The following is a 25,679-nucleotide window of genomic DNA, read 5'->3' as shown; positions in this document are numbered from 1 at the left end:
CATATTTACTCTGCTATATAACTGGTAGAACTGCGAGTCTGACATTTATGACCTGGTTGATTTCACTTTAGCATTATGATGGGGGAAAATAGATAAATAATTGGAATTATAAGCTTGGCTTGCTTTGTACCAAATAGCAGAAATGACAACAGTGCCAAAAACTGAGGTTACTGCAAGAATAACCCATGGTGGTGCTCAGAGGCTGAGAGTTATGCAGTGCTGTGGCCTGTGGCTACAGCAAAAGTATATTTTCAGGATGATAAGCCTGATGGTACAGACCAGGATCACCTATGTCATGCACACCCTGCATTTTCAGGCTAGATTAGAATCCGCTTGTAGCAACACTTTCTGAGAAACCATGTTGATGAGTAGGAGGAGTTGTGGACAATAAAAGAACCCAAAAGGCAGTTCCTGGGAGAATGCGGTTGAGAAAATGGAGCAAAAGGAAAAAGTGAGACACAGAGATAGAAAATACCTCTGGCAGAGTATGACAGGGATAACTGGTAAAACTGACAGCAGCAGTTAACAACTGTAGTACAGATTTAGATAACAGACATTTTCATTAGTGGAAATGTTTTCACATTTTGCTTATTCAAAGAAAGAACTGATGCCTCCCAATCACTGGAATTTTATTGTATTTCTCTCATTAGTGCCAGGATTCATGATTATAATCTGAAACTAGAAGTTTAATACAGCAGCAGCATGGGTTGCTAAAATAGGTTACTTTCTCGGGAAACAAAGTACCAAATTTCCATAGTAAAATATTTCCAGAAGATATCACATGCATCTATTCAACTTAATGCTCTGCAATAGCTTCACATGATATTGTTGTTCGCTTGTTTAGCACTACACACTACAATGCCACAAATCATTGTTAATATAACTATACTAACTGGGCTTATGATTTTTGCTTTAGTGTTGTCATTTTAATAAATTAATGTTGCTGAATCTATCACACAATTTGGCGTGTGATCTATAGTATGAGTTGTTTAAAAATACTAAATAGATATATTCAGTGGTCAATGTAGATTTACAATAAACCAAACACATCATTAGAAGTTGTCTTGGAGCATGCATCCAGTGCTCTGGTTACTAAAGTTTGGAACTATATCAAGTATTTATTTTTTTTATAAGTAGGTATATTAATTGACCTTCTAATTGAGACTCCAGATCTTGGCAGTTCTTAGGAAGAAAATGTTTTATTCAGCAGACTGTTATAGAAGCTCATTTCTATTAGGAAGTTATTAGCTATGGTACTTACAGCAGTACTCAGGAATATCAAACCAAGAGGACTGTGGACAAGATGGCGGCTTCAATTCAACAGACTTTCCTTGTTCTGCACTGTAAGAAATTTTTTTGACACATACTTAATATCAGATAAAACCACGGTGGTATGGTGGTAGCATTGTTACCTCACAGCAAGAGGTTCTCCCGTTCGATTCTCGGTGTGGCTTGGGGGTGCCTTCTGTGTGGAGTCTGCATGTCCTCCCCACGATTGGGTAGCATTCGAAAGACATGCATGCGTAAATGGGCATGCCTTTGTTGAAGGTTGGGTGTCGAGCTGGCACCTCGTCATTTCGTAAAAATCTACTGCCAATCATTAGCGGACTGGAGTTCCGCTGTGGCGACCCCTTACCGGGAAAAAGCTGAAAGACAAACAACAACAACAACATACTTAATATCAGATATGATCCAGCAGTGCTAGAACTAAAGGAAATATGTATTCTCTCCCAGTATCAAATTATTTTAGTCAAAACTTTTGTCAAAAGATATCTCAACAGACCACATGAAACACATTGGTTACTAAAACTATTAGGCATAACTTTAAGACCATTTCTACAGAAAGTATTTCCACAAGAAGTTGTCAACATACAATAATTATGCTTAAAAATAGACAATATAAATAATTTTACGTATTTAGTTTATTATTTTATTTGTCCTTTACTAACTGAGAAAGTGCAGCTGAACCAATGGCCCAATTACATTGAGGCCTGGGAATAAAAGTTCCCAAAAGATTCAAAAACATTTAAACAAAAGTTAATAAGTAACTATGTACAAGGGGAGAAAAGCTCTGCAACAGAATAAATATTGTACAATGAGTTTGAGAGAAAGGTTCCACAAACACACATTTTAAAATAGCTGATAAGTAATTATATACAAGGGAAGAAAATTCCCATGTAGGTAGTGAGGAACATGTTTTCAGATTGAAGTGGCCTAGCAGGGGTTTATGTCTGGAATAAGTCCAGTAGGGCTTTGTATTGTTCTTGTTTGTATACACAACAGATTAAAATACATTTACAGAATATTACTAGGATAATACAATATGTACTGCAATTATCAAGACAATTTGCAGGAGTGGATAGCCTATGTCAAAGTAATTTATAGTTAAATATTGACTATATTTCTAATAATGTATGGAGCTAATACATGATATAGCATTCTGCTGCCAAAATAGACAGAACAACAGAATGAGATGTGGGAGTAATGTGCAGGAGGGAAAATTAACGATATGGAGAGAGTTTATTATTAGAGAGACAAGTGAGGAAATAAACAGTAGAAAGTTTTGGCTGAAGAGGTAGAAGAGCATACATTAGTAGTGGGTATCATTAAAGTGAGAGCTTCTTTTTATGTTAGGCCATTGCTACCTGCAGAAATATGGAGATGTTAGTGAACTCAGAGTGAGAAATGCATAGTTACAGTGAGCTGGTTGCCATGCATCTGTTTAGAGGGTTGTGCAGGTACAGGTCCTGGTGTCAGATAAATATTTTTACACTGATTTTGAAATTGGAAAAGTTACTAGTATGTTTAAGGGATAAGGGGACAGAGTCCCAGGAGTGGGGTACATAAGGTAGATAGGCAGAGAGGTTCCTGCTGACAGATATACTTTGTAGGTAGGGAGGAACATGTTTTCAGATTGAAGTGGCCTAGCAGGGGTTTATGTCTGCAATAAGTCCAGTAGGGCTTTGTATTGTTCTTGTTTGTATATAATAAGACGGAGGATTACGTAAAAGAGAATGGCAACAAAGAGTTTGAACGTCTAAAAACTATGATCCAACAACAAAATGTTCATACAGACACTAAACATATGTAAATGACATTGAGCTAAGTCTGAGTAGGCAATAAAACCACACAAGTTTGGCCAAAACAAAATAACTGTCTACTGGATAAGGTAGTACTACAAAACTAGGAGGGAAAAAGACATTAAGAATATATGATGCTCCTGAGAAAATGGAAGGCGAAAATATGGTTAGTTTTTTTTACTAACTAGATTACAGACATGTTAAAGCATCAGGAGGGCTTGTCCTGCAGTATAGAGAGAGCCCATAGATCTTTCAAAAAACACCCATTTAAGGAAGCAGTCCCTCCCAGGTCTATAATGTCTCCTCTCTGGATAAAGAATTTGTTGTTAGAACTGCTTAGGCAAATTCTTTTTAAAAATTGGTAGTGCTGTTATCAGATTTGATAATGACTTTCACACAAAGCAAAATAGCGCCAAACCAGCAGTAGATGCAAACAGTTTATTAATAAGAAATTTACAGACATGAATGAATTCAGCTGTTACAGATCTATAGCTGATACAGAATAAGTGCAACATTTGCAAGTGTCAGCTGTGTGCTAAACATGTTAAAACAATAGTACTGCAAGACAAACATTCCTGTGTATCCTCAATAGCTTCTCTGTGGACACACAGAGAAACTATTGAGGATACACAGGAATAGTTGTCGAGCAGTACTGTGTGTCCTGAATAGCTTCTCTGTGGACACACAAGAAAAAGAACAGACTGCCCCACTATATTATTACCAGTGCCTTATACAGAGGAATTAACACATGAACTTGCCTTGATAACAGTATACAAAAATGTCACTTAATATACAACACCTCTTTTTTCTAATACCGGCAGTGTTAATATCATTTTTTAAAGAAGTGCCAATTAATACACACGTCTTTAATTTATGTATCGATATTATTTTCTTATTAGTATTAAATGTATAAGCTATGCTTTCTGACCCAAAATGGGAAACCATTCATTTTTTAACATTAAATTCTGCTCTACTATGATTAGAGTAGGAATTTAAATCATACAAATAGTCTTGTAAGCTATAATAATCCAATAAATTGGCTGTAGAGCTACCAATCTTAGTATCTTCTACAAACCTGAACAGATAAATAGAATGATTCATGAGTAAAACAGATATACTTACATTCAAGAAAAATGGTCATATAAGAGGAACCTGTAGGATATCTTTGTTAATGGTTCAAGGCTTTTAATTTGTTGTAGTGCAGTATAGTGGTAGGTGTTATTGTGTTATTGTGGAGACAAGAGGCAAATCTAACAATTTTATTGTAGTACTTCTTGTATTTTTTTATTCCCATTCGGTTTAATAATTGAATATGATATATACAACAGATTTCAACCTTACAGGAATCTTAGACTGACACTCTTGTCTACTCACTTTTAGAAATTATGTGTTTTTTTTTTCTTCTTCAGAATAAATCCTCTTGAGTTAGGTGATTCTTTTCTCCAAATAATTATTTATACTGAAGTGCCCATAATCCCATGCTATAGCCAAATATATTACCTTACTGAATTTTCAGTTTTCTTAGTTGTTCGTATTATTGTAATGCCAAACTCATGCCCTGTGCCTAAATGGAAAACTGCCCATCTTCTGTCTGCTGTGGTGATCATCACCCCCAATTGATTGCTGCTTGATCAGCTTCTTATTTTATAAATGTTTCAGTTTGCCAAAGAAGTTTAACAAGAATATTATGAGAAATATTCAACTATATTCATCTTTCCTATGCAACTCATATTTCCTTGCTCGGATGAGTAAATTAGTGACTCCAAGGTAAGGCATTATTGCTGACAGCAAAATGAACCATTTCTGAAGAAAGGATGTTTCCGATTGTAGTGTCATACCTGTTGCTACTGACTAATAGCATTTGCAATGTATTTCTTATACTCCAAAGCAGAAAAATATGCCTTTTTAGCAACACCATGATATCATTTTATATTTAAAAAAAGGTCTGAAAGTGGTCAGTTATTGACCAGTGAACCAATATGTGTACTAAGAGAAAACAAATAAACTCAGCTATGGAAATATGTCTGTAATATTATATTATTCTGAAAATGCAATATCATTTAGAAAACTTTCACTGACCCTACAATGTGGTAACAATATTCAAATACCAACAATGACTCACTGCCTTATTGCAAAAGTGAATAAACCTTATCTACTTACTTGTGGTGGTGCAAAACACACAACATGCTGTAGTGTTCATAGAATGCAAACGACTTATAATGATGGAATGATCCAGCAACTCAACATGCTTTTAACATGTTTCCCTGCTTATATAACATGTGTTCCCTGCTTATTTAATGTGTTCCCTACTTATAGTCACTTACGTCTGTTTCTTAATCGCATAATTTCTGATAACTGAATGACCGAATGAGCAAATTTGAATCTGTCACAATTTAATTTACAACTCAAACCTCTGTAACTTGTTGAATATCTATGAAATGTGTATACTGTGTTTCTTATATTCTATTCATCTATGACAGGAAGTTCTGTGTATAAGACAAACTCTCTATTCTAATCTGTTATATATGTTATTTTGAAAGTGATCATGCGTGATGTGTATATTTTGTGAATTTGAAAAATTCTGTAATCTATTTTCGGAGCTTTTCAACCCGGGCCTCCGCTGAAAATGGGCTTCCATCCAGTTGGACTATTCCAATAAAATATAAGTAAATGAATAAATAATAAATAAAATGTATTAGACTAAACTCATTTAGATGTTTCTTAAAATTATTCCAAAGAGACTGAGCCATCGAACCTTGGAACAGAAAACTTTGTTTTAAATGCCAGTTGTTAAAAATGAATGTCGTGCACATCCTGCAAACTGCAAAACAAAAATGTGGGCATTTAATCAATATTCGCAAGTATATTTTTGACCAGCGTTTGCAAAACTGGAATGCCTACAAGAACTGAAACTGTGTGCAACATCAGAGATAAAATGTACAAATTATGGACTGTAAATTAGGACATCATTACAACTTATTACTTCTCACCTTTGAAAAGGTGTCTCCCACTGATTTTTTTATTGTACTCCAGGAGTATATCAGTTTATCTTTTGTGGAACTCACCAATGTGGTCCTTTTATGCAGCAATGGACACAGTCCTTTTGTGAAGAACTCTGACAAGTTGGAATTACATATGGATTTGCCAGAAACCTCATTGCAGAAATGTAAAGAAATTTGGGATGTTATGTCTACCTGAGAGAGCTAGAAACATTGCTAAGGTAGCAGTCTGATGATAGATTCTTCCAAATAACTGCATTTCATCCTTTCCCAGTAGATGCTCAGATTTAATCACCATCCAGTCTGAGCCCCTATCTGAATATGATAAAGTTGCCCTTTTTGAGGGATATCCTATATGCTTTATAACTTATGCAGCTTGAGACACTTTCTAATGCAGCCTGAATGAACACCATCATCAGATTGAATTGAAATTTGTAGCCAATCACTCCAAAAATCTATAAATAGTTTTGTGGTGATCAGTGCACTGAACCATTTATAAAAAAACAAATAAGTTACTCTGCCTACTCTGTTATAGGGATATGTCTAACATATCACACCACCGAAGACACTTATGTGTTATACTCTTTGCTGATAACACTGCACAGTGCAACATAAGTGTAGGAAAGGTCTATCTGGTGGCATAGCTTGTTGATTTCCTGACTTTGGAATAACTTTCAGATTGTACTTAACTTACTTTTAACTTCCTTTTTCTTTTACCCAGAAGTCCTCCTGTAGTATTAACAGCTAATGTCCCAAATAAAGAAAGTTCACATTCCTTTAAGGTAGGATGTTGGTATAATGGTTAAGATATTTACCTTACAAATGCAAGAAACAGGATTTGATTCTCATGACTGGATGGAAAATTGGCTAGGCTTAAAATGCCCATATGGGCAGCTAGCCTAGTACTTATCTATGAACATAAAACTTGCATTGTGTTCACACTGCACATCATTCTTGAATACATTCATGGTTATACTGTTGTTGTCACTTCTCAAACATTCTTCTCCTCACCCCTTCCATTTTACTAATAACACCGTGTAGATCCTTCATTGATCTTTCATCTTGTATTGACAAGTGTGCCCCCTTGATCTCATGTTTCTCATTTCTTTAAATGTGTAGCAACTAATGGATGGGAAACAGAAAATTTACCCCAGGACTGCTCCCTGTACTACTAAAGGACAGAAGCAGCTCCTAAATGATTTATCCCATGCATGGGTACCCTCAAATTATCTATGGTATGATCCCAGTGAGTCTCATTAAGATTAATATATAATTATTGACCAAGGAATGGGTACAGCCAATATCTAATCAGCTGTGATAGGTTAACTTGGGAACAAAAGGGGAAATAAGCTAGGCTTAAAATGGCCACAAGGGCAGTGATCCTAGTACTTATCTATGAACCTATGAGCTTAAGCTTAGTTGTGTTTTTCAGATACTTAAGCATGGCTAATCCTATCCTTCATGTGAAGTCCACTGTGAAAAATCAACAAAAGTACAGCTGGATTTGAGAATGAAGTCATTGACATTACTAGTTCATTAAAACATAGAATAAAACAAAATATCAAAGTGCTTTTGCAAGTGCCAGTCTCCCTGCATCCTCCAAGACTGTGCAAACTCAAAAAATAGGCAAACAAAATCATTTTATCATAATGTAATATTCCATATTTGTATAACTCACCTGATCAATGAACTCAGAGTCAGCAATTTTTTCTGTTAGCAAGGTATTAAGGACTACTTTGCATGGGTTTCTTCCTTTTTTTAATTTCTTTAAGTCTTTTGGGTTACTAATACCATGATGGGAACGGACCCCATTCCTAAGTCAAAATATGATTAAAGCTCATGAAATTAGTATTATTTCAATCTTTAATGTCAGCCAGAAACACTCTTCATAGCACCTGCAATGTGCCCAGTAATGACTCCTTCTGCAATTCATATGGGCTTACATGTATCGGTAACATATCTAAATACAATTGTAGATTATTTTTTCTAAGACCCGTTGCTCCTACTAATATTGGGGCTGTCTGGGTATCTTTCTTTAACATTGCTCTCATTTCTGCCTACAAATCCTGATGTTTACATGGCTTTGTGTCTCTCTGTACAAAAGACACTGTAGTTACTAGGTGTGGCAATTTCAATGATCAATGTTACTTTTGTTTTCTTTTCAAAGACCACTATACCCAGTTTTTTAGCATCCTTTAAGAATATGCAGATTGAGCTGTAGCACTGTCTTTCATTATATGACTTCTGGCAAGGACCTTTGGTATAGATCCCTGCACCATTTTCTGTCTTCTTTCAAACTACCTCTGTCTTGTCTAGACACTTGTAGAAATGAGGCCTGTATAATACTCCGGGTCTTACCGATTGTCTGTATGAGGGGATAATAATGTGTTCTTGCTGCTTTGGCTACTTCTTATGTCCTTGTCAGTACACAGAACATTTTATTTTTTGCTTTGAAAGTTGGCTTTCTTACTGTCAGACATAATTACCTACAGTTTTGTTTTAGTTTTCATTGTCACTTCCACTTGTGCACTCCTTCCACAGGTCACTGTTACCATTTTTAAGGTCATCTTTGAGCTTGTCAAGTCCCTTTCCATCATTTGTATACCTTCCTGCATATCATTAGGTTAACAACAGAAATGCATACTATTCCTTTCAGACCTTTGGCAGTGCCACTTAAGACACTAAAATGGAATCATCTAAGTGGTGACCATTGTAATGCCTCACCAGTTTACCATTTTTTCATCTGAATGGCCTCTATTTAGAATTACCCTGTTTGCCCTTTTATTTTGCCTGTGGTGTACCCATGTTGCCTATCTACGGTAAATCACAAGGCTGTTTAAAATTTTCACAAACTTTCATTTGCACCATTGTATGAAATGCTGCACTGAAATATAAGATGTTTACATGTATGGGTACATTCTGATTTATTCAGTCAATGAGCTCATACATGGGGGGGGGGGTCTATAAAGATCCTGATCTGAAGTTGCACTGCCTCATGTCCAGGCCCTCACCAACTTCTATGTATGTGATTTTTTTTTCTTTCAGCATCCATGCCATGATTTTAACAAGAACTAAGATCAATCTGACAGGTGAATAGGTTTTAACCTATATTATTTGAGTGAGGATCATATCTATCCTCCTTAAATATGAAATAATGTTACCCTTCTTCCAAAATTGGTAGAAATGATTAGTTAGAGGTAAATTGAGTAATAATTCTTGGGTAAAGACAATCAGACTCTATAACCTTGTCTAACTTTGACAGTAAAATTTGCTTCTTGAATATTTACTCTGGAAAAGAATTGTAATTGGCCTCCATTTCCTGTGACTTTTACTGACTGGACATCATAAATCTCCCTTCCCCTGTTTATTTAGAAGCCATGCTTTGCCAACATCCTTGTCTGGATCTAACATCTGATTTCTTTATTTACTTTTCTTGGTTTTGTCTTTTTCTGTATTATCCTTTTCGCTGAAATTGTTATTTTTTTTGTTTTAAGATTATATACCTTCTGACTGCTTTTCTTGATTTTCTTCTTTAAGTGATTTTGTTCTATTATTTTACAGAAATTTCTTGCATTTCATGAATGGTACTTATGTTCTTAATTTTAATGGTTCATAATTTAAGCACAAAAGTGCCATTTTTCTCTCGTTTGCTTCTCATATCTGTTTATTATGTAGATTTGGTGGTTCCATGACGGCAAGTTTGTTGTATTTCAACACTAGGTCTACTTTACCTTCCTTTAGGCTAGACAGATCTTTTCTCAGATGCTATCCCACATTGTCAGGGTTTGCTTTCCAGAATCTCAGAATCTTTGCCTTTATATGTACCTCTATTCCTGCTCCTTCCTAGCTTTGCCACATTGTTCAGACAGATTGGTTATTTCTTATTTTTCATACTTTGTATTGTTTTTCAGCTTGTTCGTCCATCTTTCAACACTCACCAACTAGTCAAATCTGCTCTGTAATAACTGTTTAGAAAATAATTAAGCAATGGTGTTAATCCTGATTCCATGTCACAGAGGGATGGAGCCCTGATTGTGATTCAGGTGACCATTGTTTGATTAGTGAGTCTGGCACTCAAGAAACTAGATAGAGAAGGGGAGGCATGAAGGGGCATGGTCCACTTACCTTTCCTTGGGGTGTGGGAAGGGCCACCACACATATTCTGCATGGTGTAATTTCTTTGACTGAGACAGAGGAAACCATTGCTTATGCTCTGTGGGAAGAGACAAGGCTTCTTGGGGGAACATTCTTTATGAAAGAGAGGGATGCCCTCTGTAGACAGCATATTATGTGCTTCTCCCCTGCACCTCACTGGGTATGACAGCCAAGGTAAGAAAAAAACACACAGATACAGACACAGGCACAGACAGACAAGCAGACAAACATACAGAGACACACACACACACACACACACACACACATACACACACACACACACACACACACACACACACACACACACACACACACACATGAACACAAAAGGCCTCAAATCACCCAGATGACCATAATGTCTCCTTGCAGTTGATCCTTTGGCCAATTACAGAGAGCAAATTGTCTGACTTGTTGTATGAGGGTTGACACTAGACAGACAATGGAGGTCAGAAACGGGAACAAAAAAATAAAAATAAATAAATAAATGAAGCCATAAGCAGTGAAGATCTCGATGCTTTTTATGTACATTTTAAATGTTTTTCCCAACTTTTTTTGCTTATTAATGGCTCCCTCACAGATGGCTATTAGCTGCTGTCAGTGCCTCTCTAGACAACTTGGTCCACTGAAATAACTGTTCCACACCTGGAGTTTCTCTGATCATGCTCAGGGTTGGTGAGGAGGTTGAGGCAAACTGGAGCAGTGTAATTTAGCCACCATGGAAGTATTTTTCACTTATGACACATGTGCATTATCCAACGGGTTGTCAATAGATAACAATAACATGAAGGAAGCAAAACGTCTGAACAAAAATGCCTAGGCATGGCATTCCATTGCTCCTTGACCTTTACTAAACACACGGAGAAGGTAGTCATTAAAGCACTTTCTCAGATGTAGCTACAAAATGTCACACCTTCTATCCTCCAGTTCAACAAAAAAAAAATAGTCAGAAATGTCCTTATTCTTAAATTTGAATTCAGTTTTCCCTTACTAACCGTGCAGTCTGGAACCAATAGTAGCAGCTTTCAAATGAGCAAAAACAAAATATGTAGAGTTACAGTGTTAGCTGAAGACCTCGCACATCAAATGACCCAAAACAAAATGTTAGCTAGTGACCATGCACACCAGACCTTCTAAAAAGATTCGACCGGCTTTCAGAAAAAAAAATAGAGCCACCCACCTGTTCAATTCAATGTTATTCAAAGTAATTGTACGTTAACAATACCTAGCCCTTATTGTAAAACTGATCAGTAAAGATCAATCCTTCTCATGTAAGGAAAACAAGGATGTCTGACCAGGTTCAAAATAACTATTGGAGAAAACAGACTGTCCAGGACTTGGTCCCTCTACCCTGAACCATCTCTCTCCAAAGATGAAGAAACAGCAAACACTGACTGTATTTAGGACATGTCTGAAAGAAAATTTTGTGACAGATTCAAGATGCACATGCTTTAGGGATACTGGATAAGCAATATATACAAATTGATACTGTCTCACATACATGCATTCCTGACTACTTCAATTAACTTGGAATATACCCACCTTACTGTATATAAATTCTTCCATAAATATTAAATTTTTTTGTAAATTTGAAATTGTAAGTGTTAATCTCCACTCTGTAATTTAGTTACCTCTGTAAGTGAAATACTGCTGTGTAAGGAAACATAATACTCCTGTACTGGTATATTACTACTCTGTACTTTTGCTCCTTTGAGCCTACATTGTGGCTGAAAAGGGCAACTAGACTAGCCTGCCTCTCTAGCTATCAAATAGTAATAAATAAATTAAAAACCTGGGTGCTGCATAGCATTGTCTGCACCACCACCAGATGCACCTCAGGCAATGCCCTGCCTCTCCTAACTGACACATCCGTTATATTACAAGTCTCAACTAGGAATTAACTGTGGCGGTGTACCTGAATAAATGCTGCTTTCATGTCCCTCCCCATAAGATGAGTAATCTGACCTAAGGCACTCAATCTTATCCCACCCACCACCTTGCCCCCTCCATTACATTAGCTGCTAATTAAACATTTGTTATGCAGATTGCAATCAAGACTTCATTCTCCTGCACCACAAAGCCATGAGCTTTTTTTCCAGCCCATTGTTTTTTTTTTCCAGCATTGTCGCCTCACAGCAAGAGGTTCTCTGGTTCAATTCTTGGCTGGCGGTGCCTTCTGTGTGGAGTCTGCATGTCCTCCCTTCGTTTGTGTGGGTTTCCTCTGGGTGCTCTGATTTCCTCCCACGTTACAAAGACATGCATCCGGAGCGTTTCTCCCTGGGCCTTCGCTGAAAATTGGCTCGTTCCAAGTCAGACTTTCCTGGTTAACAAATGTTAAATAAAAAATAAAAAAAAATAAAATAATAAATGCTAGCATGAACAAAAATCATGAGTAAGGAAAAAAATCCAGTCTTCTTTATTTTTTTCTTTCAAAGAAGACCCAAGTTGTGTCTAAGGCTTAATGTTCAAAGTCACATCAAGTAACAGTGCTCATCTCCCTGTTCCTATCTCCAAAAGGTTAGGCAACTTCTTTACACCAATCCAATGTCAGATTCAGAGGAAAGTGAAAGTCAAAGAACAAATGGCCACAGTCACATATTTCAAGTTGCTGTTGCCATACATCTACACAGCATGCTTCCTCACACATGCCCATCCATAGAAGACAGCTCCCTTCTGTGCACTGCTCAGATGTTAATTACACTGGGATAAACATGAAAAAAAAATGGTTACTGTGATACATTTCAACTTGCTGTTGTCAGGTGCATCTACACAGTATTCCTACTTCTTCTTATCCCCAGTAGATAGCTGCATGCATATGCAACAGATATTTATGAAGAAACAAAAAACAATAATTGTCTGTAATATTGTCTACCAACCCATTTCTCAAAGACAGTATAATTTATTTATAACTTTTGTTTACCAGGAAGGTCAGACTGGGCACAAGTCCTATTTTAGTGGAGGTCTGGGTAGAAATGCTCTATTTTTCAGAATGAGTATAATTGGATCATAGGACATTACTAGGCTATTGGCCCTGAAGCCCTTACAAGCCTAGCCAAGAATTTAGCCTGTGTTCAGACAAGTCAGCACCCAATGCCCCTGTCCAGCAGGGACACAGGTAGAATACTAGGGGTGTATTTTCTGTTCCCCATCCAGTTATCCAGGTTGCACTTATAAAAAGGGTTAATGAGGTACTCTGCTTGACATGGAGAGGGAGTCTATTCCACAGAAGGAGGAGTCTCTGGGACACAAATCTGTCCTGCCAACAAGTCTTATTGATGTCACAGACCATTCGGTTGAAGTCACGAGTGCGGGTTACTCGAGTGGAGCTTGACTTGCAGATTTGCAGCAGTCCCATCAAGGCAGGGTCTGAGAATTTTTTGTATGCCAGACAGAGGTCACCTCTGAAGAGTCTGTATTAGACTGAGTAGAGGGACAGGGCCTATCTGTGTACAGTAGATGCTTGACGGACAGAATTTTCCTGGTGAGGAACCTCTGTGGTCTCTCCAGCTGTTGAATGTGCTTTATGAGGTACACGTCGAATGGGGCATTGTACTCAGTAATGGGTCTTATAAGGGAAGAATACAGGGATGTTATGAAATCCTTATCCTTGGATGAGATACCCTTACTAATGAGGTGGGCCATGTAGAATGCTTTCCGTACAACGGAGGCAATGTGGTGATCAAAAGTCAGTTTGTTATCAATCTGGGTGCCCACGCAGGCAATGTGGTGGTCATAAGTCAGTTTGCTATCAATCTGGGAGTCCAAGTCCCTCGCGACTGATCGCATGCTTAGAACCCTGTTATTAATGTGATAATTTGCGGGGAAATCACTCTCCCCAAAGGGTATGATGATGCATTTTTGGCATTCAGTTTGAAGCCATGTTTCTGGCACCAGTCATTTGTTTGGGTGAGAACCTCTTGGAAGATGTCTACATCACTAGGAGAATTGTTGACAACACCCAGCTTGCAGTCATCTGCAAATCTGGTCAGCCATAGCCTACTGGTTTTGGCCTGCACCTCAGAAAAGTATATCCCAAGCAATACAGGCACCAAGACCAATCCCTGGGGTGCACCGCTCATTACAGGTCTACTGCTTGAGGTGGCTTCCCCTATTTTGATTAGGCTGGGTTCTATCAGTGAGCCAGTTTGCTACCCATCTGGTAACATATGAATTAATGCCTAGTTGAGAGAGTTTATCTATTATACCCATGTGGGGAATACTGTCAAAGGCTTTGGCCAGGTTAAGGTAGGAAGCATGCACTTCCCCTCATCCATGGCTTTGGTGACTGTCTCAAAGAAGTCAACCAAATTAAACAGGTATGACCTCCCTTTGATGAAACCAAACTGTGTGGGATCGAGTGTTTGGAAGGCAGTTATACAAAATTAACAATAAATGAACATACATACAATGACGTGACAGTTAATTAAAAAAATAATAAATGTACATACATAGAATAGTAAATGAACATACCTAAAATTGTAATGATATGACCGTTAATGAAAACATGGCAGTTAAATGAAGAATACAATAAAACATTAGTTAATATCAAACTTATAAGAGTCTAGTAACTTTCAAATGGAATCAGCTAGAAAGAGATATTGAGTAGGAGGCAGTGAAGTAATTATAGGATGAAGATTCTTACAAATTATGAATGAGAATTGAGGAGGTCCAGGCATAAGGGAGATAGAGATACTAGTGGAGAGGGATAGATGATAGCCAGATAGTTAGAGATTGTGAAGAAGTAGCAACATTATGGCTAGTTACATAAAAGTGTGGTGACAGCAAGGGGTTAGATGCAATGCCCCCAGACAGATTATAACATCTTTTGCATGTCTAAAGGTTGATTGTGAGACAAATTAAAGAAGTAATGGCTACAATGTGTCCACATGCACATAAGCAGGGTCAGTTTTAGATAAGTGGGTCCCAGAGCAGTGTTTGAGGATATGCACTCCTTTGCTAAGCTTGTGTCAATATGCCATTATCCATCATTTTATGACTTATTTTTAAAAGATAATTACTGGTTAACTGTTTTTTTTTTCCCCACATTTTTTGTCTTACATACTCTGGAACACAATGACTTGAGTTTGACAGCATGCACTAATCTAAACTGACATAATAATACAGGTTTTGCATAAAAATGTCATATTATGTTGGGAAGGTTGGAAAACGAAATGATGTATTAACAAATTTAATAAACACAAATGAAACATAACCTACTATGAAGCTTATAGCCTGTATTTTATTTGTACATTCAACAATTCATTAAACTTTACGCTTCCCTTTACTACCCCCCCCCATTTTTTCTTGAGAGTAACTCATGCCTTCTGTTAGTAATTAGTAACTTTTCAAGTGCTGGTGATCTAATATCAGTATACAAAGGCAAATAGCTGCACAAATTTCATAGACTAATTTTGTCAAGCTGTGATATATTGGCATATGCCCAGCATGGTTCAATGCAAGGCTGAGGACTAACCTGGCTTTCATTAAAGTTATGGACGACATACTTAAATCTATAGACACACAGGCAAAATTAGATGAGCAGCGCTACCTTTGTTAACATGTCAAATCATTTAATTTAATTTTAGTCTGTTTGAGGAAAACTGAAGCATGATAACGCTGTACAACAGTTATCTACTAATAACCAAAAAATCCACCAATGGAGGCTGCCAACTCCAGAAAGGAAAACCAGAGATCAGTCACAAACAATGGACCATACAACAGTTACACAATAGCTAATTCACTGTCCAAGTATTGAAACTGACAGTCTATCCTTTGGCATTAGTGCAGATTAGGGCTGTAGGATTTCCTTTTGTCACTTAAATTTTACATTATTATGAATATTATGTGAATATAAGTCAGATTGCCCAACAGAATATTGATGAGGTACTGTATTATATCACATATAAAATTACATTTCTATATATTAAATACATTTGGTTACCCTGAAAAATCCCTGTCTGTCTTTATGCCAGTTATCATAGGTTTACCTTAGTTATACAGTTTCTGGAGCTGTTTATGAGAAATAACCAACAGGAAAAAACGACCAAACTGTGCTGTGTAAATGTCTCACCAAGCAAATAAACCAGAATAAAGCAGTCCAAAAAAGTAGAATAATGAGATGACACCAGCCTCTCAGCATAAAACTAACAATCTTTTATTTTAAAACAACATAAGCACTTTCACAGCTCTTGCTGCTTCTGATATCTGAAGATTCATTTATCATACCTTGTTATTACTACGGAAATGTGACATATGTAGGAGAGGCAATGTTTCTCATTTCTTTTAAGCAATTTTCTACATTTCTGCATTATTCCTTAATCCCGTTAAAGTGGAGTCTGTATGCAATACAACATTCCTTATTCTTATTAAGCTATTATCTTACTTTCAGTATTATTTCTTACTAATACTAATATATGACGTCTTTATGAAGTCTTTATGTAATATAATGTTCTACAATATCTGTTAAGCTATTCAAATTCTTCTTGTATTATTCCATGTTACTAATGCAGTATAAAGTCTATAGGGGATAAAGTGTTCCATACTTCTGTTAAGGTATTCTCTCATATATCTTTTTATTCCTTGTTACTTATTAAGTCTGTAGAAAATGCAATTAACTATATTTCTGTTAAGTTATTCTTTTATTCATGTATTATGCCTTATTATACAATGACCCCCCCCATTAATATTCCAAAACGTGCACGCTGATTGGTCAGCGTGCACATTGTAAATCAGAGTTACACTAATGGAAAAAGGTCTGGTCGCCCGGACTTTTTCCATTAGTATAAGTCTTTTTTTACACACTGTCTCGCTATGTTAAAGGAGTTTAACATAAAGAGACAGCTTTAAAAAAAGCAACAGAGTATCTCTGTTGCTTTTTTTAAAGCTGTCTCGCTATGTTAAACCCATTTAACATAGGGAGACAGCTTTAAAAAAAGCAACAGAGATCTTGCTTTCTCCGTTGCCTTTTTTAAAGCTGTCTCGCTATGTTGAACTTCTTTAACATAGCAAGACAATTTGTAAAAAGCAATGGAGATCTTGCTTTCTCCATTGCTTCCACCCACAGCTCTGATGTACTGCATAAGCATACACATGAGCAGTACATCAGAACTGGCGCAGAATACCAGGTAGCTGCGGAAGGGCAGCAAGGAGGCATTATACAATGCCATTATTTAAGAAAACTAATTTTTTTTTTCTTAAATAATGTCATTGTATAATAGCAATAGCCCACTTCTGGGTGTGGGTAATGCTGGATTTACCCACGATTGTCTTTGTTTGACCACTCGGGCTTCGCCCTTGTGACCAAACCTCACCAACCGTGGGTAAATCCAGCATTACCCATACCCAGGTATGGGTTATTGCTATAATACTACTGAATTGTAAAATTGTAATATTTGTAGGAAATGCAATGTTTCACATTTCTGTTAAAGAATTTTCTTAATTTAAAGTACAAATCATGCATGCAACACAGAATTTGATATTCCTATTAAGGCATTCTCTCTCTTCCTATATTATTCTTAATTACCGATGTACAAAATCTGTAAAGACTACACAGTTCCATATTTCTAATGAAATATTCCCTTACTCACTTATTGTCATTTATTTTTGTATTTTTGTCCTTTTTACTTTTTTAGATAGGTCAGCTTTGATTATTTTTCAAACTTTCTTAATTTTCAGTTGAAGTCATTGATGGATGAATGAAAGTCACCCGTAAGTACATCAATATAAGCACATATGTTTCTAAATATTCTGCACAGTACTAGCAAACAGATAGAGTTCAATTATTCTCTAGTTCTATGATATTTAGATATTTGCATTTGTGAATCTTTGAATTATTTTTAATGGGCGTGGAATTACTTTGACTTTAGAATACAGTACAAGATGATACACATTTATTACTTGGAATAAACTATCACTCAGTATTAGATCTCTAACCCTAACTCTTTCAAAACAACACTAAAAGATACTCTCCATATATCATGGACATGCTTATGCAATGACCCAACTTAATCCATCTCCCCTCCTCTAATACTACTGCAGCAACCATTTCTACCTCCTCTCTGTACCTCTGCCTCTAAAAAGTCTCCTAGTAGTCAATAGTTCTTACAGCTTCCAGAGCTGTAGCCCTGGAGCCTTGGGATTATCTCCTGTATATCTATATTTATAATATATTTGTTCTTTTTGTTTTGCAAACGTATCAATATTTTCTGTATTCTGCTTACTATTGTATGTAACTTTGTGCTATATTATGTTCAATATATTGATCATTTCTAGCATGTTGTTACAACTTTTAGACAAATTGTAATTTTATCATTTTTAGTTTAGTTATAACTCTGTCATATGATTACTCGTTACTTGTACTATTTGGATCTCTTCTCCTCGGGCCCTCACTGAAAAAGGACTGTGGACTAACCCGGTTAACTAATATCAATAAATAAATAAAAAATAAAAAAAATTTATCTGAAATACCTCCCAATGCTCCTTATGAATCTTGTCAATTTGAACATTTCATCTTACAATATTTTAAAATTATTTTTATTTTATTAAAACTCTGCTGTGAAGTTTGCCTTGTATTTTCCTTCAATGCAGTATTGTTTTTTCTTTCATACAGTTTATTCCTGGGCATAGCATCTTGTTAATAAACAACATTATTTAGTCTACCCACTGCCGCAGCAAAAATATCATGTGCACAAATGTTATTATTAATTGAGAAATACAAAAAATTAAAAAGACTTGGAATCTCAGTCATTCTCTTGAATACCACAGATATCTCTTTTGGTTTCATTGCACTGACAGATCATGGCATTGATGCGCAAAAGAAACATCATGTGTGTATTGTAGTTGATACATTTAACATCTTATAGGTTCATTGGTAAGTACTAGGCTAGTTGCCCTTGTGGGCCATTTTTAGCCTATCCAATTTCCCCTCAGAGAATCAAACTCAGTACATTGTAAGGTAAACATCTTAACAATTATGCCAACTCCCAAATGCAAAAAAAATATTCAGACCCAACACCTTTGCCACAGAAAACAACAGCAGTAACTCCCCCTCTTATTTCCATTTTAGATAAGTAGAGATTGTGTGATGGCAGCTAAACATTGGTGACATGCATTCAACAGACTATATGAAATTTTATTAATCTGACTTTTGTGTAAGGAGCTATTTTATGGAACTTTGTTTTTTCGTAGGATAGCTTTCATAATGGTCTGGTTGCATTACAAATTCCACAAGGTAGGCTTGAACCATCAACACTGAGAGCTACTGAGCATCATGCTCAAAATAGCACCCCAGCAAGTGTGTAGTTACCTGGTGTTCTCCCCAACCATGATAGCCACTGTGTTGGAGTTGTAAATTTGTAATGCTTATTTTATGTAGATGCCACTACTTTCATTTGGTGAACATTAATCCAATAGAAGGCAGCTAGCTCATCACTTGCACAGAGGTAGATGGTATTAGGAAGTGACTTTGTCTTTCAAAAACGTATTATCTTTTGGGGTTAGTGAAGAAAATGGGGATAGTGAGTAAAGAAGCTTTGCAGAGGTAGCTACAAGGAATATATACCAAAACAGAATGCAAATACAAATAAAATACTGAAAAAATCAACAGTGCAGTCAGTCTAATAATGATGAAAGTCACAAATTGTAGAACGTGTTGATGCTTCCTAACTGAATATTTTTTCACTTTGCTTTGTTCTGGCTTCTAAAACTGGCTTATAGGTTCTATAGAATGTAGACATCCTCGATATTCTAAGGACACTGCTTGCCCATTTTTGACTTTTGCTGCAGCAGCTGGAAACTGTTCTGTTTTACTCAATATTTGTACTGTACAACAAATACATCTGTTATAAACATAGTGTTGCAATATATGATGCTTTCATAGCAGTAAGTGCAAATTACCTTTCAGGTTTCATCGCAAAGGCATTATCGTGTTACCATTAAGTTTACAGATTCTGCTGAGCAACAGCCCAAATAGCATAAACCAGGAAACATTTGTACACTCATCTACAGAGTTTAGTAGTGAGAATATATTTCTTGCAGTGTCCTTGTGCCTTCGGCTTTACCTAAAATGCACATTCATTGTTAGAAATGTCCGATTGAGGATGACTGCTTATATCCAATGTGGTTACGCTGAATAAGCAATGATATGCAGCCTCTTAGAGACAATGTTATTTAAATATAGATCTACACTACCTTGAAAATAGCTCAGCAAACAACTTTGCTTTGGCATTGTTCTTGTTTGGCACTTCCTCTATTCACCTTCATTGTGGCCTTACTGTATTAATGCAAGCTTACAGCAGTGCAGAGAGCACAGAACACTTCTTTTATCATATTATGCTTTCTACTGTGACACTTGGATTGTAAACAAAAGTCTTTTTTCCACTTTTGCAATAAAATCAACTATATAAATAAGATCTGTTTAACTTGCAACCATTGTCATATTTATGAAGAGTTGTTAATCTCAACTGTCTTTTATTAAAAAAAATGATTAAAAAAGTAAGACATTCTGTGGGTTTTGACTGCTAATGACATGCTGTGGGACAGCTGGCAGTTGTTATGTCTATACAGACACCAAATAGTTATGTGTTATGTAACACATGATTTAAAGTAAACAAGTATGGTAACACTTTACAATGGAACAATGCATTAGACGCTAGGAACTACTTTCATCATCCATGCATTCATCTATCCATCCATCCATTTATCCATCCATCCAGCCATCCATACATGCTTACAAGTAGTAACCAACTCTGTTAGGAATCCCATGAACAGATATTATGACTCACAAGGTTTACTAGGCAAGGGAGACTGGAATTAGTAGGCATGTCTACTGTTACATACATGCACACGCTCACACACACACACAACACATATGAATTAGATTAAAGTTGCCAGTATATCTACTGTATATGTTTGGAATTTATGAATGAAACCAAAGTGCTTAGAGAAAACCCATATGAATATAGGTAGGACATACAGACTTGTCAGATAGTGACCCCAGTGTGAAATGAATCAGAAGACTTCTTGCCATGAGTTGACAGTGTTATACACTGTGCCATTGAACCACTCTCATTTCAATCATAGGTGTACCTAATATGATCTACTTAAGCAATAACTGATGACATTGGTGTGGTATATTAAGATTTACCCACAGCTGGTGTGGTTTAATCATGAGGGCGAAGCCCGAGCGATTAAATAAAGCCAACCGTGGGTAAATCTTAATATACCACACCACAGAGTCAGTAATTGCTATTATACAATGACATTATTTAAGAAAAAAATACTTACTTTTCTTAAATAATGTCCTTGTGTAATGACGCCATGCTGTCCTTCCATGGCTGGTACATATCCTGTTGCATTTTTTGATGTACTGCACATGCATATGGGACTTGTGTTCCCACATGCATATGGGACTTGCGTTCCCATGCAGACCCAGTACATCAGTGCTTTTGAAAGGAAGCAACGGAGAAAAACATTTCTCCATTGTTCCATTTTTCTTTTCTTTTTTTTTAAATAAGAAAAAAATGTTTCAGACAGTTTAGGGGTTGGAAAGAGACAGAATAGAGGAAATACAAGGACTTCCTGCTATGTCCGGAGCCCAGATTTCAGTTTTTATTTATTTAATTTTTATAAAAAAAAAAAAAAAAGTTAAAAGTTAGTGTATACCAATGGAAAAAAAGTCCAGGACACCGGACCTTTTTCCATTGGTATATGCTCGGACTTACATCGGACATGCTGATTGGGCTGACCAATCAGCGTGCTCATTTTGGAATATTAATAGACAGTCATTGCCTAATCCACCATAACACACATGTGAAATGTGTAACAATATAGATACATATGTAGAAATACTAGTAGTTTCATCAAATGTGGATTGAGTAGCATCTATTCCATCAAAACATAATATGCATTGAGTAATAGTACAGATATTACGTAATAATGCATTATAAGGTATTTCTAGAGCGATTGATTTATATTACTTTTCTTGCCTCTGTATCCCTGTAACAGTGATACTTATATTTTTGTCCCTTTTTTTTTTACAGAAAAGGCACCCAAGGAAATTAGGAACGCTGATTTTGAAGACAACACAAAACTACCTCACACAAAACTACCTCACAAAGACAAACAACCAATTGATGTTCTAAAACAGGGAAGTGTAATCACAAATACTGTTGATGAAGAAGATGAAAAAATTGATGTAGAAAAGGTGGACAGTGGAGCACCTCACCTGATTCAAGCCAACCAGATTTTGGATTTCAGCCCAAAACTGCATTCTCACGCAGAAATCAAAACTGCTTCTACAGAGAGATGCTTGGATGATTTGGTTCCTGATCACAAGTCCATAGAAAACAGAACAAGCATTTCTAACCAAAGTAATCATAATGAAAGAGCAGCAAGTCTAGACAACATCCATAGAGATGAAAACTGCTGCTCTTTTAATACAGATGCCTCATCCTACAAAGGACTCCCTATCCACTTGAATGAACTGTTCCCCACTCGGTCTTGTCCCATGTACCCTTCCAGTAGTCCTACCCCCCAGCCCTACATTTATGCATGCACACCTTTTGCTCCCCACTGTTCTAGGCTTTTTCTTCCTCCACACCCTTCTGGATTATCTGCATTTTCAGCTGTATCTGGTACAAGTACTGTTAATAGCACAGGACTCTCTTCTGGGATACCCCAATGCTACAGTAAGATTTTAGCCCATACTGGTTCTCCTTATGCACTGATGTCTGGGACAGTTTTCCCCATATTTTTACCTACAGAAAAGTCTCCCCTTCTTCATCAGTCTCATGATGTTGTGATACCTGCACCATCCAGTGCCTTTTCAGTCACAGTTCAAAATCCAGACCTGACGACAAGATCACAGAACAGAACATGCGATCTAGGTGACATACGACAATCAAAATCTACCTCTTGTTTTTCAAGCCATAATGAAGTCATCAACCTCAGCAAGTCAAAGGACACTCATTCCAAACCTCTCCTTGGTTATAAATCAATCCCTTATCCACTGAAAAAGCAAAATGGAAAGTTCAAATATGAATGCAACATATGCTTTAAGACATTTGGACAGCTTTCTAATCTCAAAGTAAGAAAACTTGGCTACGCTTTTCTATGATGAGCAGTGATGTGACAGAAAATACTTTTGCAAGTTACATAAAAATAAAAACTAATTAATACCTAGTTACCTTTTTAAACACTCAACTATTATATGTAAAAGCTGCTTTTGTCAGTAATATCATAACTGATTCCTGTTTAACTTTCACATGCTTGACTGTTCTATTTATAGCAACTACACAGATGCTTGTACTTTAATTTTGTGTTGCAACTATGTGTTTTAATTGTTGTCTTTCAACCAGTTTTGTAGCATAAGATGTAGGTGCACTGGTAATATAACCTATATAATATTGTAAATCATTTACTAATAGTTGCTAGGATGAGAATAATTACATATACACACACTAGAATGCTAAAAAGTAATTATTCAGCTTGCTTTTGTAGGATAGGTGCATGGAAACCTGCTTACCCTGATTTGAATTTAGTATTCTACATGTGGCATATGTGTCTACAGAGAGTGTATATCCAGTAATTCCTAGATGTGTGAAGTGCATCATAAGTTTAAGAAATGCTAGTCTTGAAATTTTAATAAGCAGACATTTATGTGGAAGACTGCATTGTAACTAGTGAAGTTTGCAGATCCAACACATTCCCTTTTCTTACCAATACCTTTATACTACAATAAAAGTGCTGTTGTGATATGACTTCACAAATCATATTATAACCTTATTTATGATATTTTTTTATCAATTAACTGCATCTGATCAAGCTAATTCTTGACAAGGCAGACAACCACGATGATCAGGTGCCATACTTATAATAGTCTGTCAGAAATATATTGAAGAAATGAGATACAAATTTAAACATACTTCCATGAAGCAGGCTCTTTTCACTCACTTTTGAGCACTACATGTATAAGGTACAATCCCAAGAAAGTCCTTAGAATGAGTCAATAAACTCTGATATGGAACCAATTTAGTCAAAGGAACAATAATACCATTAAAAATGTCTGTTGAAGATTACATTAAACCAGGAGTTTACAAGGATTCTAACTGATGATATTTTCACCATAAACTATCAATTAAAATGTCCTTTATTCATTTAACATTTGATTCAAATCTCACATGGCCTAACATGCTGTCTTTATCTGTAGTGTTCTCTTTCCTGTTTCTTACTGTGGGCATCACAGTACATGTTTATTGTTGTTATTATTATATACCTTCTTATTTCTATTAGTATTTTCATTTTAAGGCTGTCCTACTTCCCATGAGAGCATGTCAGTTGTTCTGACATTCTTTAAAGAAGTGTTGATACCATGAAGCAAATTCACTGAAAACAACCTTCATCACCAGTGATTTTTTCATTTACCCGACTGTTTTGTGACCAGGAAGTTGGCACTTGCATAAAGTCTGGCGATATGGGTGGTAAACCCATTACATAGGAACAGACAGAGTCCTGGTCCTTGTAAAAAAAAAAAGTTTTAGAGTCTCTAAAAGTGCCTTTCAGTAAGATATTTTCGTGGCTTCAGTAGGTCAACATGATTCTGTTCCCCACATGAATGTGAATGATCTTTGTTCCCTTTGCCTAATGTGTGTATTGCAAGTCAGTAATCCTTATTTTTTTTTCTCATTAGATTAGTTGTCCCCCACCAAATATTAAGATGAATAATATGAATAGCCATTCAATACTTGCTTAGTTTGGAGCCCAGACTCTCGTTATTATATTCCAATGAGTGACCGCAGCCTCAGGATTCATTCCTCATTATAATTCCATGATGTGGCCTCAGTAAATTAGTTCTTGTTAAGAATCAGTGTGGCAAAACGTTGCCTCTGAATCAAAAACACCTCCCAACCTTCAGCATCTCCATAAGTTTCCTACATATTAATTCACTAAAACAGCTGCTGGAAGTATAATATTCAACCTTCTTTGTTGCAACATAGTTGTGCCACTATGATTTAATTACTAGTGATTTATTTCATAGAGTGAAATCATTGTCTTTTTTCTAGCTTATTAACTTATTAACTGTACTTCTTGTGGACACCGCTGAAGTTAACATTTTTGTTCTACTGCCTGTTGTCTTATTGAGTTTAAATAGTATTGCACTATTGTGCCTCTGAATTCTACTGTTGTTTACTTTTGTACCATTTGTTCTGTAGTTTAAATACTGCACATTGTATCTTTGTCTCCTTTGCTCGCTACTGGCAATATGTAAGATAACGCTGCAGTGTTGTCTGATACAGACACTAGGTATATAAAACAATAAATTAAATTATTATCTGACTATATTCATATACCCGCGGTGGTGGTGCTGCGGTAGCATTGTCGTCTCACAGTAAGACTCTGGTTTGATTCTCAGCTAGAGCGTCTTCTGCGTGGAGACATGCGCGAATGGGCG

At 36.4% G+C, this 25,679-nt stretch overlaps 1 protein-coding gene across 2 annotated transcripts in view; it reads left to right on the top strand.

Moving 5' to 3' along the window:
- Positions 1–25,679, top strand: part of ZNF683 (zinc finger protein 683) — a 72,968-nt gene that overhangs the window by 23,837 nt on the left and 23,452 nt on the right. For both annotated transcript variants that reach the window (XM_044084082.1, XM_044084090.1), the window contains exon 3: positions 22,270–23,315. In XM_044084082.1, coding sequence (XP_043940017.1) covers positions 22,270–23,315 — 1,046 coding nt within the window. The remainder of the gene's footprint in view (positions 1–22,269; positions 23,316–25,679) is intronic.

The sequence above is a fragment of the Protopterus annectens genome, chromosome 1.part1, assembly GCF_019279795.1.
Source record: "Protopterus annectens isolate FY-2018-M chromosome 1.part1, PAN1.0, whole genome shotgun sequence".
Taxonomy (NCBI): Eukaryota; Metazoa; Chordata; order Ceratodontiformes; family Protopteridae; genus Protopterus; species Protopterus annectens.
The sequence above is the reverse complement of the archived record's forward strand: the minus strand, read 5'-3'. Positions and strand labels throughout refer to the sequence as shown.